Raw genomic sequence first — 18,684 nt, forward strand, 5'->3', positions numbered from 1 at the left:
AGACAGACAGACAGACAGAAATTCATTTTTATATATATAGATAGAAGATAGATAGATAGATTGACAAAGATACAAGCGTTCAAAACCTAACACTATTTCACCATACATATTATTTGATTATAGTATAGTTGACAAAGACGTAGTTCTACGTCAAAACCAAATGCACAGATAATTCATGGCTAGATGTTTTGGTGACGATAACCTCAAAAGGTTTTTAAAACGACACAGAAGCAATTTTTCCCAAGATTTGAAAAACTTTGTGATATCATATTATTTGCAATCCTTCAATTTTCAAGAGCGACTGCATCGGCATGTAATGTTTGTTTTCAAAGAACTGTTCAGTATGCTCTCTGTTTGCAACTTAATTCAAGTTCTTGTAAAGAGTGGCTCCATTCCATGCTGTCTGTTTCTTGAAATGTAGAACATAGCATCATAACAAATTAAACTTTTCATAACAAACTAGGTATGCGCATTGAATCTACAGCATTCTTTATTATTGCGAGCTCTACATTACAAGCTCTGTTACATTTCGGACCGTTTCAAGGCAACAAGAAAAATCTTAATTCACAGCACTGCTTTCCGTCCATCAAGCTCTCGTCTCTTGTTTCAGCTACTCAAGGGGAAGGCAGTCCATAATATAATTCTGGGATTTGGTGTGCAGAAATGCTGAAATACTGAAGTAGTTAGGTAATGCTGCTCGTCAAATTCACGAATTAATTTGACCTCACACGAACATTTTACCTCTGTCTTTCCCTTCGGATGCGGATGTGGGCGGAAGGAGATTTGTTTTTGTATAGTTAATTTTCCTTGAGGGAGCTTAAAGCAATGTTTTAAATGCAAATCGCAGCAACCCAGCCAGAATTATTTGAGCCCTGGATTTTCTGTGATGAGGGTCGCTACCGCTTCGTTCCTCGGTATGTCCTTCCTCGAGATGGAATCCGAAAAATGTAATGAGCGTACAATTATGGAAAACAAGCACCCACATACGCACACGGCCGTTCAATCTCAGTCAGAGAAGAAGTAACTTCTACTCAGTTGAAAGAGACATTTCTGAAAAACGTAGCCTAATAAAAAAAAACATAAAATAGTGCATAACAACGTGTTTGGGGTATCATCCACCAAACCATTTGTGGGATAGTTTACCCATCCGGGATACAGTTTGTATATGGTATTTGTTTATTAGGGTAGGTCAGCGCTGAGTAAACTACGTTTTGGGAAATTTCCAGGGGGACCCTATCCCTGTCAACCACATAGCACCATAGCTCACATGATTTTGACATTTTTGAACAATCTGACACTTCTAGATAGAGCTGGAGCTTTTTTAATCAATAACTTCTCTCGGAAGTCATGGCTCTTCCTGTCAAATCGACATCACCATCGAGTAGAGGAAGACTTCTACTACTCGATGGATATGTTGGCTTTTGTAGGCGTGCCTTGAATTCCGAGAAATCAACAAGAGAAGTCATTGTTTACAAAGGCTGTAACGCCCTAATTCCAGCTCTATCTTGACTTTTTGGCATACTGACAGCGGTAAAACTGACGGAGGTACGACAGAACAAAACAGCTTACTCTTTTACACTTGTATCGCAGTGCTGAATGCTGGAAAAAGTAGTCTGTTGAAGTCATCCTCACACATTGGTGTGAGCTAAGCCTAAATGCGTGATTGTTGCCCCCGTGGAAATTTCTCTTTCATCTGAGTAGAAGCTACTATTTCTCTGAGTGAGATTGAACGACCGGGCATGGCAGTGAGAAGGATAAGTAAAACTCAACCATCAACAATTTCCTTCTGTCGCGTTTCGTCATTCTCGTGAAAAAGTGAAATTCGTTGTCCTTAAATGCGGATGAGAAAGAACGCACCCACGCATTCCGAGCTAGGGTGGGCTTTATTTTCCTAATCGCAAGTAGGCTTTTAGCGCGTACAAACAAACCATATGGTAAATACACCAAAGGTGCAGAATAGGGTTTTTTATGTCGTTTTCGTTTTTGCGATGCAGGTAGCTACAACGATGCTACACCAACATAATGCAGGGTGTTACTATGGAACACTATGGAAAAAGTGAACTGTTTGTTCTCAATGTCCTAGCCCTTCGTCAGTAATGATTTACTGTAAAGCTTGCAATTACGCTTATGCAAAATTTTATTAGACATTGCTCAAACGTCATTTAACACATGGAACGGAGTAAATCGAAAGGAACGATATGAAACGGAACGCAGAATCAAAACAAAACAGCAAATAAGGCTGCCAAAAACCCCTTTCTGATGCTCATAGGGTTACCAGAAGTTCAGATTAAAAATGACCCCCGATTATTTGCACGTTCAAATTAACGGGGTCCATGCTATACGTTGTTCTAGAATAGGTCCTCCATTAATAGTAAACCTGTTCCAGTAGTTGCGGTAGTTGCTTACTTTGGTTCCTATAATAGTGGAACGTATTGGTTTCTAATGGATTCCACTATTATAGGAACACTACTGCAACATTTTAAGGAAAAATAATTGTTTTCAATTTTTAGGCTAATATTAAAGTTTCAAATATGCAAATCTACTCTATTTTAGGAGAGTTATCCAAGCAACACACATCCCTAATAAAAATAACCATAAAAGAGAGCTTAACGACGTGTTCGGGGTATCATCCAAACCATTTGTGGGATAGTTTACCCATGCGGGATACAGTTCGTTTATGGTATTTGTTTATTAGGGATGTTCTATAACAGTTTATTTAAAATATGTATGACTGGTTCTGGATGTAAAGAAGTTTACTCAACATAATTCTATGAATTAGTGTCACTTGGGTGCCGATGAAAAATAAATTTATTTCGTTTATCCATCATTGTTCCGGCGTGAAGCCCATCCTGCAACTATATGTACACCACTATTACTGGAACACCTACCCTAAGTATGGTATGGCACCCGCGTTAATATTCTTTCCATCTCGGCGAGACGTGTCGGTCTCTCCGGAAATTGCCACAATACATTATGGGTAATGTCCAACTTTGAAAAGAAATGGCTCCACGTGTAGGAGGAGGCCATGATTGCACCCCTTACGTAACCGAAATCAAGGCCTGCTCATAATTCCTGGTAGTGTAGCAACATGTTTGGAGGGAAATGAAAATCAGGGAAAATTTTGTATTTGCACTGGAAACTTCAATTTAAGAAAGTTTCCGTTTTGATAGATTTGGTCTTTGATGAAAACATTTCCCCACCCTGTCACTCGTACAGTTACAGTTGAGTCAGCAAACGTATTATCAAAAGTTCTGTTTCTCTATTTTTCTTTCAATCTTTGACAGGTCGGATGGCGCATCACGGTCCAGTGGCACGCTGGTAATGTTGCCTGCAAGGTGTTCCTGTTCATGCGGGCATTCTGTCTGTACTTGAGTTCCAACGTGCTGGTGTGTGTATCCCTGGATCGGTGCTTTGCTGTGATATATCCGCTACGGGTTTCGGCCGCCCGGAAACGGGGCAAAATAATGCTTGGCGGAGCGTGGTTCGTCGCATTTGCAAACGCAATTCCACAGGTGAGTTTTTTTTTGCTTTCTTTTTTACTGTTTTGGAGACCGGGTAGTCAATGTTTGTACTACACTTTTATATTATGTTTGGTTAACGATTGTGAAAATATTTCGCCATGGGTTGAAAGTTGTCGGTCCGAGAAATAACTGGAGAGGAAGATACAGTTCGTTGTGGTTCGATGTCGGACAGCTGTCGAAATGGTGAAGGCATTGGCAATTTCCTTTCTCATAACGGGGATTTTTCAACTTGAGTCACGTACAATGCTGTTATGACAGTCACATGATTTATTATAGCATTGAGTGGGTCTTTCTTGAAGGCCTGTATAGAGATCGAAGCGAATCGAAAACCTCATACAAAATACTAAATTTTTCACCTGTGTGGAAAACGCAATTGGTAAAATTTTCACTTCGCTTTGAACTGTAAACAGATACGATCCAGTTTATTTTTTTCGCGCATGCAGCGAAAAGAGCAGCTGCTAAGCGAAAAGTTGACGTTTCGAGAAAGAGCGTATCTGTCAGATTTTCACTTCAACGGAGGTGTAAACTGATCGATTTCGTTTCACATGAACTGTAAACTGCGAAAAAAGGAAACTGAAAAATGTTCCACAAACATTTTTTCACAACCTTTCTCGCTAGCGAAATTTCATGATTTTTCGCGTGCTTCAATTTTCGTTTCGCTTCAATCTGTATACTAGGCTTTATTTAGTTTAAAAAAAATAAATACTTGAGGCAAACATTGACAATAGGACAACTTTAGTCCAATTGACATGGCTGGTACAGGAAAGCTCCATCTCGAAAAACATTTTTTTCATACAAGCATTCGTACAAAAAGTGTTTCGTTTCGAGATGCGCAATGTGGCCCCTTATTATATGAATCATATGTAACACTTATGACACAGAGAAGAACAGATCTTAATTCCTATTCCATTATCTCCTTCATCATATCGTGACGATCGTGTTCGTTATCTAACAGGGAGGGGGGGCTGAAACTAAAATGTTACCATTTCGAATTTTGATGCTTCCATTACTTTGAATTCGTTTTACTTGAGCTGCAACCTGAAAAATGTTCATCATGTCATCCTGCATACAACTGAAACCATCCAAATGGTTTCCTAAATGTTTCAACCTACATATCCTGCTCAATCTCCATCAACCGCGATTTGATTAACTTGATGTCTAACAACGTTGGCTGCCCCGACTTTTGTTTATGCATCCACTCATTCATTTCCCAAAGAAATAGCTTTTCTCACTGAAGATTAGACTATTCAGAACAAAGTTTTCGTGGTTGAAAAACTGTTTCATTTTATGCTTGGCTACCTCATTCCACAACCTGCTTCTATCGAAAAAAAATAGCACTCACGTGCCTTCCAACGCTCATACTGCCGTTCTACGCATATCTGTCCCATGTAGTTGGACGTTTTTCACTTTTGTTCATAAAACAGTACTTTTTAACGTAGACTTTGGAATGAAAATTGAAAAAAAACATATAATTTGTTCTGGGTTTGTATAAAATCAATATCAAGCCTAATTGTCCCATGTTGAAAAGCCCCTTTTATAATATGATAATACGCAGCATAAAGGTCAACTCCGTACGGAAGAAATTTGCATGTGCATGTCAACTCATCCAAAGTATTTCTTGAAATCATCGAAGCCCACGGTCAACGATCGTGTAACGTATTGATCTTTTGTCCACAGCATGTCAGCCGCTATAAATCTATGGTTGAACTCAAAATGATTAAGCACAATCTCCTTTATGCCTACGTTCATCTTGCTAAGGAGTAGTACAAGATGTTAAGAAGTTTATGTTCTAAATAGTGCATTCATCATTAGTTTCTTGAAATGCCCATACCTTTAAAAGATTTATAGAAGAAGCAATGTCAACAAATTTATTGTTGGTATAATTTAATGATCGAAAGCTATACAAACTATCCAGCATCTTCCAAAACTTCGCCGAAAACGCAAGCACGCTCATGCAAGCACAAGAGTAAAGACTTCAAACGCAACGTGGCCATCAAAGCAACACTGAAAGTAACAGTTCCTAGTGGGACTAACAAGCGTACAATATCCTACTTCATTGCAAATTTCTAGGCCCATTAAATATTGTTCGTATAAAAATAGGCTTCACTGATTTCATTGAAGGTAATTTCTGTAGTTTTCACCAACATATATTGATTCTGTTGAAATGTGAACCATGCGGTAACGTATATTTCTTCCAATGAGCATATATGATACGTATTTCGACTACAATGTGCAGTCTTCATCAGTGTCATTCCCACTAAAGAACTTATCAAAATCTGACCCCCTTAAGTACTCATCCCCTAGCACAGTGGTTCAAAACCCCCCAAAACGTGCGTTTTTTATTTTTCGGTATGAAAACGACATTTTAGAAGGATGGTGTCTTCAGAAAAGTTGCAGAGTTTTCAAAGGACTATCGATATTGCTGATCTATCCACCTAGAAGGGAAGGGCAAAATTAAAATTTTACAAACTTGCTCAAATCATGTTGGTGTCTTCAGCAAAGTTGTAGATTATGTCAAATGAAACAACTTTGCTGAAGACACCAACTTCGTAAAACGATTGCGTAACGAGTTAACGAACGTTTTCTTTAAATGACCCCCCAAAAACAGTTTTTTTTTAAATAACTTTTTTGGACGCGATTTTATCAACAAAGTTTGTTCTAGAAAGTTATTTGCAATCACAAAACACACATTTGACCCGAAGACACTTTACCTCTCTGACCATAACTGTCAAAGTTATAAACAATATTATAGTCAAAATACGCATTTTGTGGATCGTATCTTTTTCGCTTACGTTTATTTTTTTCTCGCATGCAGCGAAAAGAGCAGCAGCTAAGCGAAAAGTTGACGTTTCGAGAAAGAGCGTATCTGTCAGATTTTCACTTCACTGGAGGTGTAAACTGATCGGTTTCGTTTCACATAAACTGTAAACTGCGAAAAAAGGAAACTGAAAAATGTTCCACAAACATTTTTTCACAACCTTTTTCGCTAGCGAAATTTCATGATTTTTCGCGTGCTTCAATTTTCGTTTCGCTTCGATCTGTATACTAGGCTTTAGTTGGAAAAAATACCTACTTGAGGCAAACATTGACAATAGGACAACTTTAGTCCCATTGACATGGCTGGTACAGGAAAGCTCTATCTCGAAAAACATTTTTTTCATACAAGCATTCGTACAAAAAGTGTTTCGTTTCGAGATGCGCAATGTGGCCCCTTATTATATGAATCACATGTGACACTTATGACACAGAGAAGAACAGATCGTAATTCCTATTCCATTATCTCCTTCATCAAATCGTGACGATCGTGTTTGTCATCTGACCGGGAGGGGGGCTGAAAAATGTTACCATTTCGAATTTTGATGCTTCTATTCCTTTGAATTCGTTTTTCGTCCCTTCAGCTTCTCAATGGCCCGAACATTCATGAAATTGCCAAATGATCGCAGACTTCCGCCTCCAACAGTATGGGTCCTCTACGTTGTCGATCCTGCACCTTCGCTTGAACTGCCTCCGCCATGGTTCCGATCTTCCGGGATTGGGCTTCTTAACATGGTGGGAGCTCCGGAACTACTTTTCTTTAACTTGAACTTGTGCTATGTCCAGTGTTCTGGGCCCATAACCACTTGTAAATGCAGTGAAATAAAAGACGTCTGATCTTGAGGAATGCTTGGAAACGAATGAAAGTTTTATTTGACTAACAAACTAACAGTGGTTACTACGAACTCGCGGATTACTTAGATTGAGATCAAAACACTTTTGTTGATTGTTCACGTACACTAGTAAAAATCCACACATAACTAATAGAAAATTTCTATAAAATATTAAGCATAATATTCATTTGGCCACACATAATTAGATATCATGGAACAAAACACATACAGATTATGTGTCATATAAACAGTATGTGTGATCACATATAGAGATGATATGTGCAAGTGAGATTTATGTGTCTGGCATATAGAAACTATATCATAAATCTAATTGCAAAAATCTATGTGTGGAACACATAGAAACAATCATTGACTTTTTCTCAGTGTAGAGCTATTCAAATTAACTGACACAACTTTAACCACAAAATTCATTTTTCTACTGACTAATACAATACCGAAACTATATGAATTGAAATTCTACTCAAAAATACCAACTGACTAACCAATCTACACATAACGGCGCCGGTGGTGTAGTGGTAAGTGTGATTACCTCTCACCCCAGCAGGCCTGGGTTTAATCCCAGTCGGCGCCGCCGGGATGTTCTGAGGCATAACATCTCTGATCACGCCTTCCTTCGGATGGGAAGTAAAGCCGTTGGTCCCCGGTTCATGAGTTGATGGGTCGATAGGTAGGGTCCAGGTGTGGGAGCTGCCTTCCTGGCACGTCGGTAGCATTGGTGCTCAGCACGGAAAACAAGATCGACGGAAAAAACAAACCAAAGGAAAAAAAAACCAATCTACACATCCGACGGCTTCTCGCTAGCTGATTTACTTCTTCTATTCTCCTGATGATTCATCTGCTTGCTCCAATTTCTGGTTATCACTTTCTGCCACCCACTGAGGGTGAAAACCGCCTTGGTAGAATCCGATGTGTCCGAAACAGAGCTTTCGTCGCTCTCCTTTCTACTGTTCTGCTGCTCACCTTCTCTTGCTCTTTTCAACGAGAGCTTATCCGTCTCCATTTGTTGTGCTGGTTCACCGCTTTCCTTTGTGTGTGAACCACCGTCCGTCTTCATTTGTTGTGTGTCCGAGGGTTCATCCGATCTCGGTTTTGCTGTGTGTGACACACCAGTCGACTCCATCCGTTGTGCTTATTCACTGTTGCCGGGCTTCGCTTCACCCACCAAATTGCCGTTGCGAGCACGAGGTTTTCTCTTTGGCAGACGATGGCAGTCCAACTCCATACTTCTACCATTCGTTGTATTTTCCCATACTTGGACATGACATTCCGAATCTCCTTGTCATCAACCTCCGGTGGCAAGTTAAACAACCTGATGTACCTAACCACTGCGTTCGCTGCCGATAGTTGCACCTTGCAGTTCCGATATTTGTCGTACACAAAGTCCATTGATCCAGGAAATATCTCCAGTGTCCTTACTAGGTCATCCTCCGGTTTGAATTTTATTATCACTGACATAGAAGATTTGTCTTTGTACATAGATAACAGGTCATCACACATTAGTTTCATTTTTTCCTTTGAAACTTTAGATTGTTGGCACTTTAACACGTCCGATTCTCAGAGCTACCAAACACGAACTGCCTTTTAAACGATTCTATGAATTTTATAATATCATAGACTTTGAAAACCTGTCGATTTGGGCTCAAAAAAAAATCCTAGTAAGTGTTAATGTCTCTAATGTCAGTCGAATACCCCGTTCACATAAAATCGTACATCACGCGATATACGCTGTCTTGCAATGAGCACTCATACATCTAGTATTCACTGGAAATCTTATGTATGAGTGCTCATTGCAAGACAGCCTATATTACGTGATATAGGCTGAAATGTGAATGGGATATAAGCAACAATCAATACGAAACTAATGATTTTAAATTGGCTCACTACTTGACTAGCCAAGCAAACGATTAACATACCCCATTCTAGTCGAAATTCTAGTACTACACAATGTTTGTTTTGATTCGATATGAAAGTTTGACAGATAAAATTAGGGGTTATTGGATTTTCCTATGTTTCGAGGGGTGAATCGATTAGCTTGGGCCGAAGAGAGTACCAGAGCTGAGCCAAAAAGTTGAGCACGTTTCTTCGGGACCTTCTAGTCTTAGAGTTACTTACCTTACCTTACCAATCAGGCTAAGGCCTTGTTGTCCTCTGCTGTCCGAAGAAGTCGTCTCCACTCTACTCGATCCATGGCCACAGTTCGCCAGCCTCGTAGTCTGCGAAGGGTCCACAGGTCACCTTCTACTTGGTCGATCCACCTTGCCCGCTGCGCGCCTCCTTCTTCTTGTTCCTGTTGGGTCGCTTTCTAGAACCATTTTCACTGGGTCGTCGTGCGGCATTCTTACGACGTGCCCAGCCCACCGTAGTCGCCCAATTTTTGCAATGTGGACGATGGATGGTTCTCCCAGCAGCTGGTGCAATTCGTGGTTCATTCGCCTCCTCCACGTTCCGTCATCCATCTGCACTCCACCGTAGATGGTACGCAACACCTTCCGTTCGAAAACACCAAGGGCGCGTTGGTCCTCCACGAGCATAGTCCAGGTCTCGTGGCCGTAAAGGACCACCGGTCTAATCAGCGTCTTGTAGACAGTCAACTTCGTGCGGAAGAGAATATTGATTACAGAACCGGTTGATTACAAGGTTGCTCGTACCATCCTGATAGGGTGCTCATTTTACCCCAACGGTTTTTATTCGATTACAAAAAGAACATGTTTTAAATCTTCTTTCATAAGATTCAAAAATTTTATTTTAATATTCAATTTATATTCATAATATAAATAGGGCTTGTAAATATCCATTTGGTTCACAATCATTCGAATTTTCCATTGAATTTAGTTTCATTAGTGATGATTTTCTTAAGGTAACCAAACTTCCCCACTTTCCCCTACATCAACGTAGCGAAGAACGGAGAATCCCTGGTAGTTAAGGAAGTAGGTGTTATCTCTGAAATCAGGGATAATCTCTTGTCAGTCACACAGTCTATCACTGGTATTTGATAGAACAAATCTGCCACTCATCGCAAGTCGGTCCCATTTGCGTTTTTGTCAAAACTGAGCTTTCATAATACTGGATGAACTAAACAACTTTGTTCTAGAAAAGTTTGGAAAAACAGCTAAGCACCAGTCTTCACGAAAACATGTACCATGTTGAGCTTGGGCCATCGCATAAGAACCAATGTTATGGGTCAAAATTAAAATGCGTTTTTCTCGGCTTGCTGATTTGTGCTGGACGGACATGCAATGGGCGGTAGAAATGTTTTCTACCAGATGGCACTGTAAACATTATATATTTTTACGTAAAATTGTAGATCTAGCAACTCACCAAAACTCTTCTCCTCGTGGCACCCCCTAACGTAAAAAGTTTTAGCATGAAGGAAAGTAAAAATCAAAACAAAAACCCAAGGGGCAAGACAGCTCCTAATCATGAGCAATTTCAGAGTTACTTTTGAGGCACCTCGAGTAGCTCACATTGCTCATTGAGCAAGATAACTGCCATTTCCTTTCTCAATTTTTCCATCACAGCAACATATGGAGATGCGAAGCCGAATAGAAGCTACTGTCAAGTAAAACAACAACACAAATCTGGGGCTTCTGGCCTGCAACTCCAGCCGAGTATGATTGCGATTCTAAACTTTCGGTGCCTAAGTTTCCTTCTGTTTCCAGCTCCCGGGATCGCTCCTCAAATGGCATCCGGGTTTATTATCAAAACGCGCGTGGGTTGAGGACTAAAAGCGACTTCTTTTTTTGCTGTTGCGGAGGCTGAATATGATTTGATCGTATTGACGGAAACGGGACCGGATCTATTCATCGCAACTTTTCGGATCACATTATTCTGTCTTCAAAACTGACCGCTCTCCCCTGAACAGTAAAAAATCGCGCGGTGGAGGCGTTCTGATTGCTGTCTCAGCGAGCTAAGTACCTCGCCCATTTCCAGTCTACTGGAATAGCTCATTCCGATTGTTTATACGCCGTCATCTAAGTGCTACTCTCTGGACCTTCGCCGGGCCGATTACGCAGCATTGAACAATGTGCTTGCGGACATTGATTGGCAATTTATCGAATCGATCGCTAGTATCAATGATGCTGCGGATTGTTTCAGTACTGTGCTGGACGATGTTATTTTCTGCATTGTTCCAGTACGACGACCCCCGCAAAAGTCTCCGTGTTCGAATCCACACCTACGCGCGCTAAAGCGTCTACACTCAGCCGCTCTCCGAAAAAACTGCAGCTCTCGTTCACCGTACTACAAACGATTGTTCAATTTCGCAAGTCATCGCTATCGAAAATACAATCATTTTCTACAAACACGATTCCTGTTCTGTGTCGTAGGGTTTTTGATCTAATTTCCGTCGTACTAAGCACAACCCGCGCTTTACCTCTCTTTCCTGAACGAGTTTAAACAAAAAATTGGTTATTTCTGTCAAAGATGACTTCTAAATTTATTCACCTTTCCATACCTACCGTTGGATTTGATAAAGAGTCACAAATTGTTGAGATATTGTTTAAAATCTAATACTGCTTCTTGATTCTAAATTCGTTCTACGAGTTTCAATTCCGTCCTAACGCATTGAAACGCCATTAGATTTTCTTCGTCCTACGGACAAACGTAGAAAAAGGGGATTCGCTAGGAGCGCTTCTTTTGTTTTGAGAACAATGAGCGTAAATATTCATACAATGCGCTCTAACAGGGTTTATGTTGTAGCTAATAAGCTAACGCATCAGAACAAACCTATTATTAATTTGTTGCATGGTGAAATCATTGATATTATTGATCTTTTCTGATCGATAAACGGAAATGGGCGATTACGACGAAGTAGCGCTCTTCCCTATTAGGTGCTAGATTGTTGCTTCTTCCGTCAATCTGGGTGTCGAAAATATCCGGAACACATATCTTAACACAGTCGGTGCGATCCAAAGAGAAATTCGATGAAGAGAATCGATCAATGTAGATAGGACCTATTTAAAAATGACGTGAGAATTCTAATTTCTTTATAAACAAGACTGACACCTAATAATATTATGTGAAGGTGGCAAACGGAGTAAACCAAGGAGTAAACAGACAGAAAAATCGTTGAACTTCGATTAAATTTTAAGGTACATTGATTTACTCGCGTATTACTCGCTGCAAAAAAAGCAACTCTGAGTAAAGCTGTCTCACCCCTTGCAAAAACCCAATTATATAAAAGAGGAACAGCTATTCAAAAACACATCCCTCCAGTTCCTAATGCTTTATATAGATCCTGTTTTCAATAAAGAGATTAACAAAACTCTTTATAATGGAAAAAAAAACTCATGCTCATCGTCGACGAACACACGAACGCCTCAGCTTGATACAGCTATCCCCCGAAAAACGCTTTACCCACTGAGTTGCACCCACCGGTTTTTCTCGGCGGGGTTTCAACCAGTCGGTCTGATTTGTTTGCATGTGAGTAGTGCCAATGGAGAACTAGTCACTCGCGGAAAATCAGAGCGCTTGTTTGAAAACCCACCGAGACAAAGCGTGGGTAGAACTCAGTGGGTAACGCGTTCTTCGGGGGAAAGCTGAACGTAGGTAAGTACGTAGCTCAACGATTAGAAGTGATTTTTCTGTTTTTTTCCTCCGCCAACTTTCCGAACGTTCTTCCCAACTCCTGCCAACAAAAGTAAACAGTCCTCTCTGGCAGGAGAAAAAGTTGATCGTTTTCTGTACGCATACTTCTTCTTCTTGTACTTTATACCTTTCCTACTGGAACCTATACCTGCGCAACTTAACTTTAACTTAAGTTGGAGACCTTCTAAGTCTCCGCGCTGTCTATATTGGACGGCAAGCGTCAATAGGCTGATAGTCGTGCCCCATACCTTCGAGAGCTTGCTATCGGAAAGCCCCACCACATACAAACGCAACAACTGAAAATGATTTGAATTTGATCGAAAACTCAATTTTCTTCATCACGGCCGATGAGAACGACTCAAAATTGAGTGGTTTTTTACTCAGAATCGCAGTTTTTCCAGGAAAATTGATGAAAATTTTACTCAGTATATTAGTAACCTACGTTATTGCAAATTTGTTTCGTTCACTAACTCAATGTTGAGTTGGTTTAATTGGCCGTGAGATGACGGCAACCATATCGACGATAATGCTAAACGTGGAAAGTTGCTTCATACACAGGAGAAAATTGCGATTTTGGCACCGTAGTTGTTTTGCGTTTATTTAGTACTTCGCATACTGATCCAAGTATGCTGAGCTGATGCTATCTCGGTGAATGGAGTGCTAAGTGTTCAATCTGCAAAACTGTTCTGGCTGTTGGTGACAGGACGTTGTTTCAGTCAAAAAGCAACGCAGCGACTTGGAGGGTGCTGTTTTCAGGGGTGGCAATTGTTGGAGACTGGGGGAGTTCTTTCAATATATTCTTTTTAAAGTGATGTCATTATTCATTATCATAAAATCTTAAAAGTGAGATACAGGGAGAATGGAATCCCTAAGTTAATAAATTTGCATAATTATGTAAATTTCGAAAGTTCAAGTATCTTGAAACATGATTTTTTTTTTCCAATCCAAGCAGAGGAAATGACTCTAAAACGCTGTACCCGAACAGACTATGGCTTATATCACGTAATATACGCTGTCTTGCAATGAGCACTCATACATCTAGTTTTCACTGGAAATCCTACACGGAATCCATCTTTGACATAAAGGATGAGACGTAAACAAACATGTAATGTAAAATTAAGTGCTCTGAGACTGAAAAGTACGTTTGATTGAGCAGAATTTCACGTCTATTATGACTCAATTTTATGTCAAAATTGACGCTCGTCAGTCTAAGAGCACCAAAATGTACATCAATTTTTCTAGGTGTGTATGTATAAGTGCCCATTGCAAGACAGCCTACACATTTAAAAAAATTAATGTTAATTTAGGTGATCAGAGAGTGACATATACGAGCGTCAACTTTGACATAAATTTAAGTCATAACAGATGTGAAATATAGCTCAATCAAACGTATTTTTCGAACTTTCTAGTCTCGGAGCACTTAATATTACATGACATGTTTGTTTACGTCTCATCTTTTATGTCAAAGATGGATTCCGTCACGTGTAAAATTAGTTATTTCTAAGTGTGTACATTACATGATATAAACCATAGTCTGTACGGAGTATAATGCTGGTATATGGATCTAAAGATTACGCCAATTGATAAAAATAAATGTATTATATTTTTTTTCTGAGAACAATGCTTCATCTGGACAATACAAATAGATATTTTTGCTATCGGTGAAAAAATGGTGAAAAATGTTTTCCTTCCAAATTCATGAATGAGCTCAGTTCTAGGGACACTTATAACAGAGGTAACTCTAAGAAGTGTTCTATGCGCAGCTGGAGCAGGTGTACGACGGCTGTTCGCAACGGGACGTCAAAATCGTCATCGGCGACATGAACGCTCAGGTAGGACGGGAGGCAATGTATAGACCGGCAATCGGGCCAAACAGCCTGCATGCCATATCGAACGTCAATCTCGGGGAATGGTAGTTCGAAGTACCTTCTTCCTCCACAAGGATATCCACAAAGCCACCTGGAGATCACCTGACCAACACACAGAAAACCAAATCGATCGCGTTCTAATCGACGGGAAATTCTTCTCCGACATTATCAACGTCCGCACGTACCGCAGTGCGAACATAGATTCGGACCACTACCTAGTTGCAGTATGCATGCGCTCAAAACTCTCGACGGTGCATAACACACGTCGAAGTCGAACGCCGCGACCCAACATTGAGCAACTACGGGACGCCGGAATTGCCCAGGACTACGCGCAGCAGCTGGAAGTTGCACTACCCACGGAAGAGCAGCTTGGCGCAGCTTGGCGCAGCTTGGCGCAGCTTCTCTTGAAGATGGCTGGAGGGACATCCGTTCAGCCATAGGTAGTACTGCTGTAGCGGCACTAGGTACTGCAATCCCGGACCGAAGAAATGACTGGTTTGACGGCGAATGCAAACTGTTAGTAGAGGAGAAGAATGCAGCACGGGCGAGAATGCTGCAACACCGCACGAGATTGAATGTGGAGCGATACAGACAAGCGCGGAACAGGTAAAACTCGGTTTTCCGAAGGAAGAAGCGTCAGCAGGAAGACCGAGATCGCGAGGCGATGGAAAATCTGTACCGCGTAAACGACACACGGAAGTTCTACGAGAAGCTAAATAGTTCGCGCAAAGGCTACGTGCCGCAAGCCGATATGTGCAAGGACTTGGACGGTAACCTTGTCACGAACGAGTGTGAGGTGATTGAGAGGTGGAAGCAGTACTATGACGAGCATCTCAACGGTGAAGCAGCAGAAAACGAAGGTGGCACGGCAACAGACCTTGGAGCACGCACAGAAGACGACAGGCTACCGGCCCCTGATCTTCAAGAAGTTGAGGAGGAGATCGGTCGGCTGAAGAACAACAAAGCAACTGGTGTAGATCAACTACCAAGTGAGCTATTGAAATACGGTGGTGAAGCACTGGCTAGAGCGCTGCACTGGGTAATTGCCAAGATTTGGGAGGAGGAGATATTACCGGAGGAGTGGATGGAAGGTGTCGTATGCCCAATCTACAAAAAGGGGCGACAAGTTGGATTGCTGCAACTACCGCGCGATCACACTGCTGAGCACCGCCTACAAGGTACTCTCCCAAATTCTATGCCGCCGTCTGTCACCATATGCAAGAGAGTTCGTGGGGCAATACCAGGCGGGATTCATGGGTGCCCGCGCTACCACGGACCAAATTTTCGCGATTCGGCAGGTTCTGCAGAAATGCCGCGAATACAACGTGCCCACACATCATTTGTTCATAGATTTCAAATCCGCATACGACACAATCGATCGAGATCAGCTATGGCAGATTATGCACGATAAACTGACGCGATTGGTCAAGGCGACGATGGATCGAGTGATGTACGTTGTTCGAGTATCGGGGACTCTCTCGAGTCCCTTTGAATCTCGAAGGGGGTTACGGCAGGGTGATGGACTTTCGTGTCTGCTGTTCAACATCGCGTTACAAGGTGTGATCAGAAGAGCTGGGATAGACACGAGTGGCACGATATTCAGGAAGTCCATCCAGCTCCTTGGTTTCGCCGATGACATTGACATTATGGCACGGAACTTTGAGATGATGGCGGAAACGTACATCAGACTGAAGGCTGAAGCTAGACGGATTGGACTTGCCATCAACGCATCAAAGACAAAATACATGAAAGCAAGAGGTTCTAGGGAAGACAATGTTAGCCTCCCACCCCGAGTTCAGATTGACGGTGACGAAATCGAGGTGGTCAATGAGTTCGTGTATTTGGGCTCACTGGTGACCGCCGAAAATGATACCAGCAGAGAAATTCAAATACGCATTATGGCAGGGAATCGTGCCTACTTTGGACACCGGAGGACGCTCCGGTCAAATAAAATTCGCCGCCGCACGAAGTTGACTGTCTACAAGACGCTGATTAGACCGGTGGTCCTTTACGGTCACGAGACCTGGACTATGCTCGTGGAGGACCAACGCGCCCTTGGTGTTTTCGAACGGAAGGTGTTGCGTACCATCTACGGTGGAGTGCAGATGGATGACGGAACGTGGAGGAGGCGAATGAACCACGAATTGCACCAGCTGCTGGGAGAACCATCCATCGTCCACATTGCAAAAATTGGGCGACTACGGTGGGCTGGGCACGTCGTAAGAATGCCGCACGACGACCCAGTGAAAATGGTTCTAGAAAGCGACCCAACAGGAACAAGAAGAAGGAGGCGCGCAGCGGGCAAGGTGGATCGACCAAGTAGAAGGTGACCTGCGGACCCTTCGCAGACTACGAGGCTGGCGAACTGTGGCCATGGATCGAGTAGAGTGGAGACGACTTCTTCGGACAGCAGAGGACAACAAGGCCTTAGCCTGATTGGTAAGGTAAGGTAAGTAACTCTAAGACTAGAAGGTCCCGAAGAAACGTGCTCAACTTTTTGGCTCAGCTCTGGTACTCTCTTCGGCCCAAGCTAATCGATTCACCCCTCGAAACATAGGAAAATCCAATAACCCCTAATTTTATCTGTCAAACTTTCATATCGAATCAAAACAAACATTGTGTAGTACTAGAATTTCGACTAGAATGGGGTATGTTAATCGTTTGCTTGGCTAGTCAAGTAGTGAGCCAATTTAAAATCATTAGTTTCGTATTGATTGTTGCTTATATCCCATTCACATTTCAGCCTATATCACGTAATATAGGCTGTCTTGCAATGAGCACTCATACATAAGATTTCCAGTGAATACTAGATGTATGAGTGCTCATTGCAAGACAGCGTATATCGCGTGATGTACGATTTTATGTGAACGGGGTATTCGACTGACATTAGAGACATTAACACTTACTAGGATTTTTTTTTTGAGCCCAAATCGACAGGTTTTCAAAGTCTATGATATTATAAAATTCATAGAATCGTTTAAAAGGCAGTTCGTGTTTGGTAGCTCTGAGAATCGGACGTGTTAAAGTGCCAACAATCTAAAGTTTCAAAGGAAAAAATGAAACTAATGTGTGATGACCTGTTATCTATGTATCAGTGCGTCCTGATATTAAATGACTCAAGCTTTACTGCCTACGAATGGTGTTACGGCGTCTAATGTGGTCTTTAGTATGGCTGTCATGGCTCATTCAGAGTGTAACTCACCTGTCTGCATACTGGCACACGTGTGTTGTTCGTTTAGCTTAGGTAGCCCGTATTTATATCCTAGCTGTGTCGGGATTTCCCCACACGATGAGATTTTGTTCGTATGTTCTCTTCTATCACCTCTGTCATGTTTCACGTCAACTAGTTCATCATCATTTTTTATCATTACTATATCATACTATACATATATACCACAGTATCTTGGGCTGAGGGTGACGCAAAGGGCCAAGGTGATAAATTTACATCCCTGGGCTTTAGCTTTGCACTGGGTTCAGGTCAAATTCCTAAAACAAATTCTGAATAGCTCGTCTACTTTTGACACTTTTAAAGATAATGGGTTTCTCCAAGCCGGACCCCTCTTCTTCGTTAACATGTAAGCAAAATCACGTCGAGATTCTTACAAAGCCAAAGTACCTACATGTTCCGCGACTATAAAACCGCCCAAGGATTCCGAATAACCGCTATAAAAACAAAGCCTTTTAAAACACTTTCACACGCGGGAAAAACAAACGCAAAACCGTGCCAGAGCCTACTGCGACTAATTCCAACAAAAAATTTCTTGATAAAAAAACGGCTCCCTTCTACTGGACTGGAAAAGGATCAAAGATCACCCAGTTTCTGTAAACGCTGTTTGCAATTCATGAAAAATTAAGATTTACATGTTTTCCATTTAGTATTCATTTTACGGAATCGTTTCTTCAACACTCCGAACACGATGCCTCCGGTAAAATGTGTAACGGGAAACTTGTAATGCTCGAATAATCATAGCTCAGTTGATGCCATTTGAAACTACATACTTTTTAATGATTTATTCGGTACCAATAGATTTCGATAAATTG

General features: G+C 41.5%; 1 protein-coding gene across 1 annotated transcript in view; it reads left to right on the forward strand.

Moving 5' to 3' along the window:
* Positions 1–18,684, forward strand: part of LOC135716908 (adipokinetic hormone/corazonin-related peptide receptor variant I-like) — a 221,250-nt gene that overhangs the window by 118,054 nt on the left and 84,512 nt on the right. The window contains exon 3 of the mRNA XM_065239031.1: positions 3,285–3,512. Coding sequence (XP_065095103.1) covers positions 3,285–3,512 — 228 coding nt within the window. The remainder of the gene's footprint in view (positions 1–3,284; positions 3,513–18,684) is intronic.

Source organism: Ochlerotatus camptorhynchus, unplaced genomic scaffold (assembly GCF_037179485.1).
Source record: "Ochlerotatus camptorhynchus isolate MF236.1 unplaced genomic scaffold, CSIRO-AGI_Acam_v1.1 ptg000046l, whole genome shotgun sequence".
Classification (NCBI taxonomy): Eukaryota; Metazoa; Arthropoda; class Insecta; order Diptera; family Culicidae; genus Ochlerotatus; species Ochlerotatus camptorhynchus.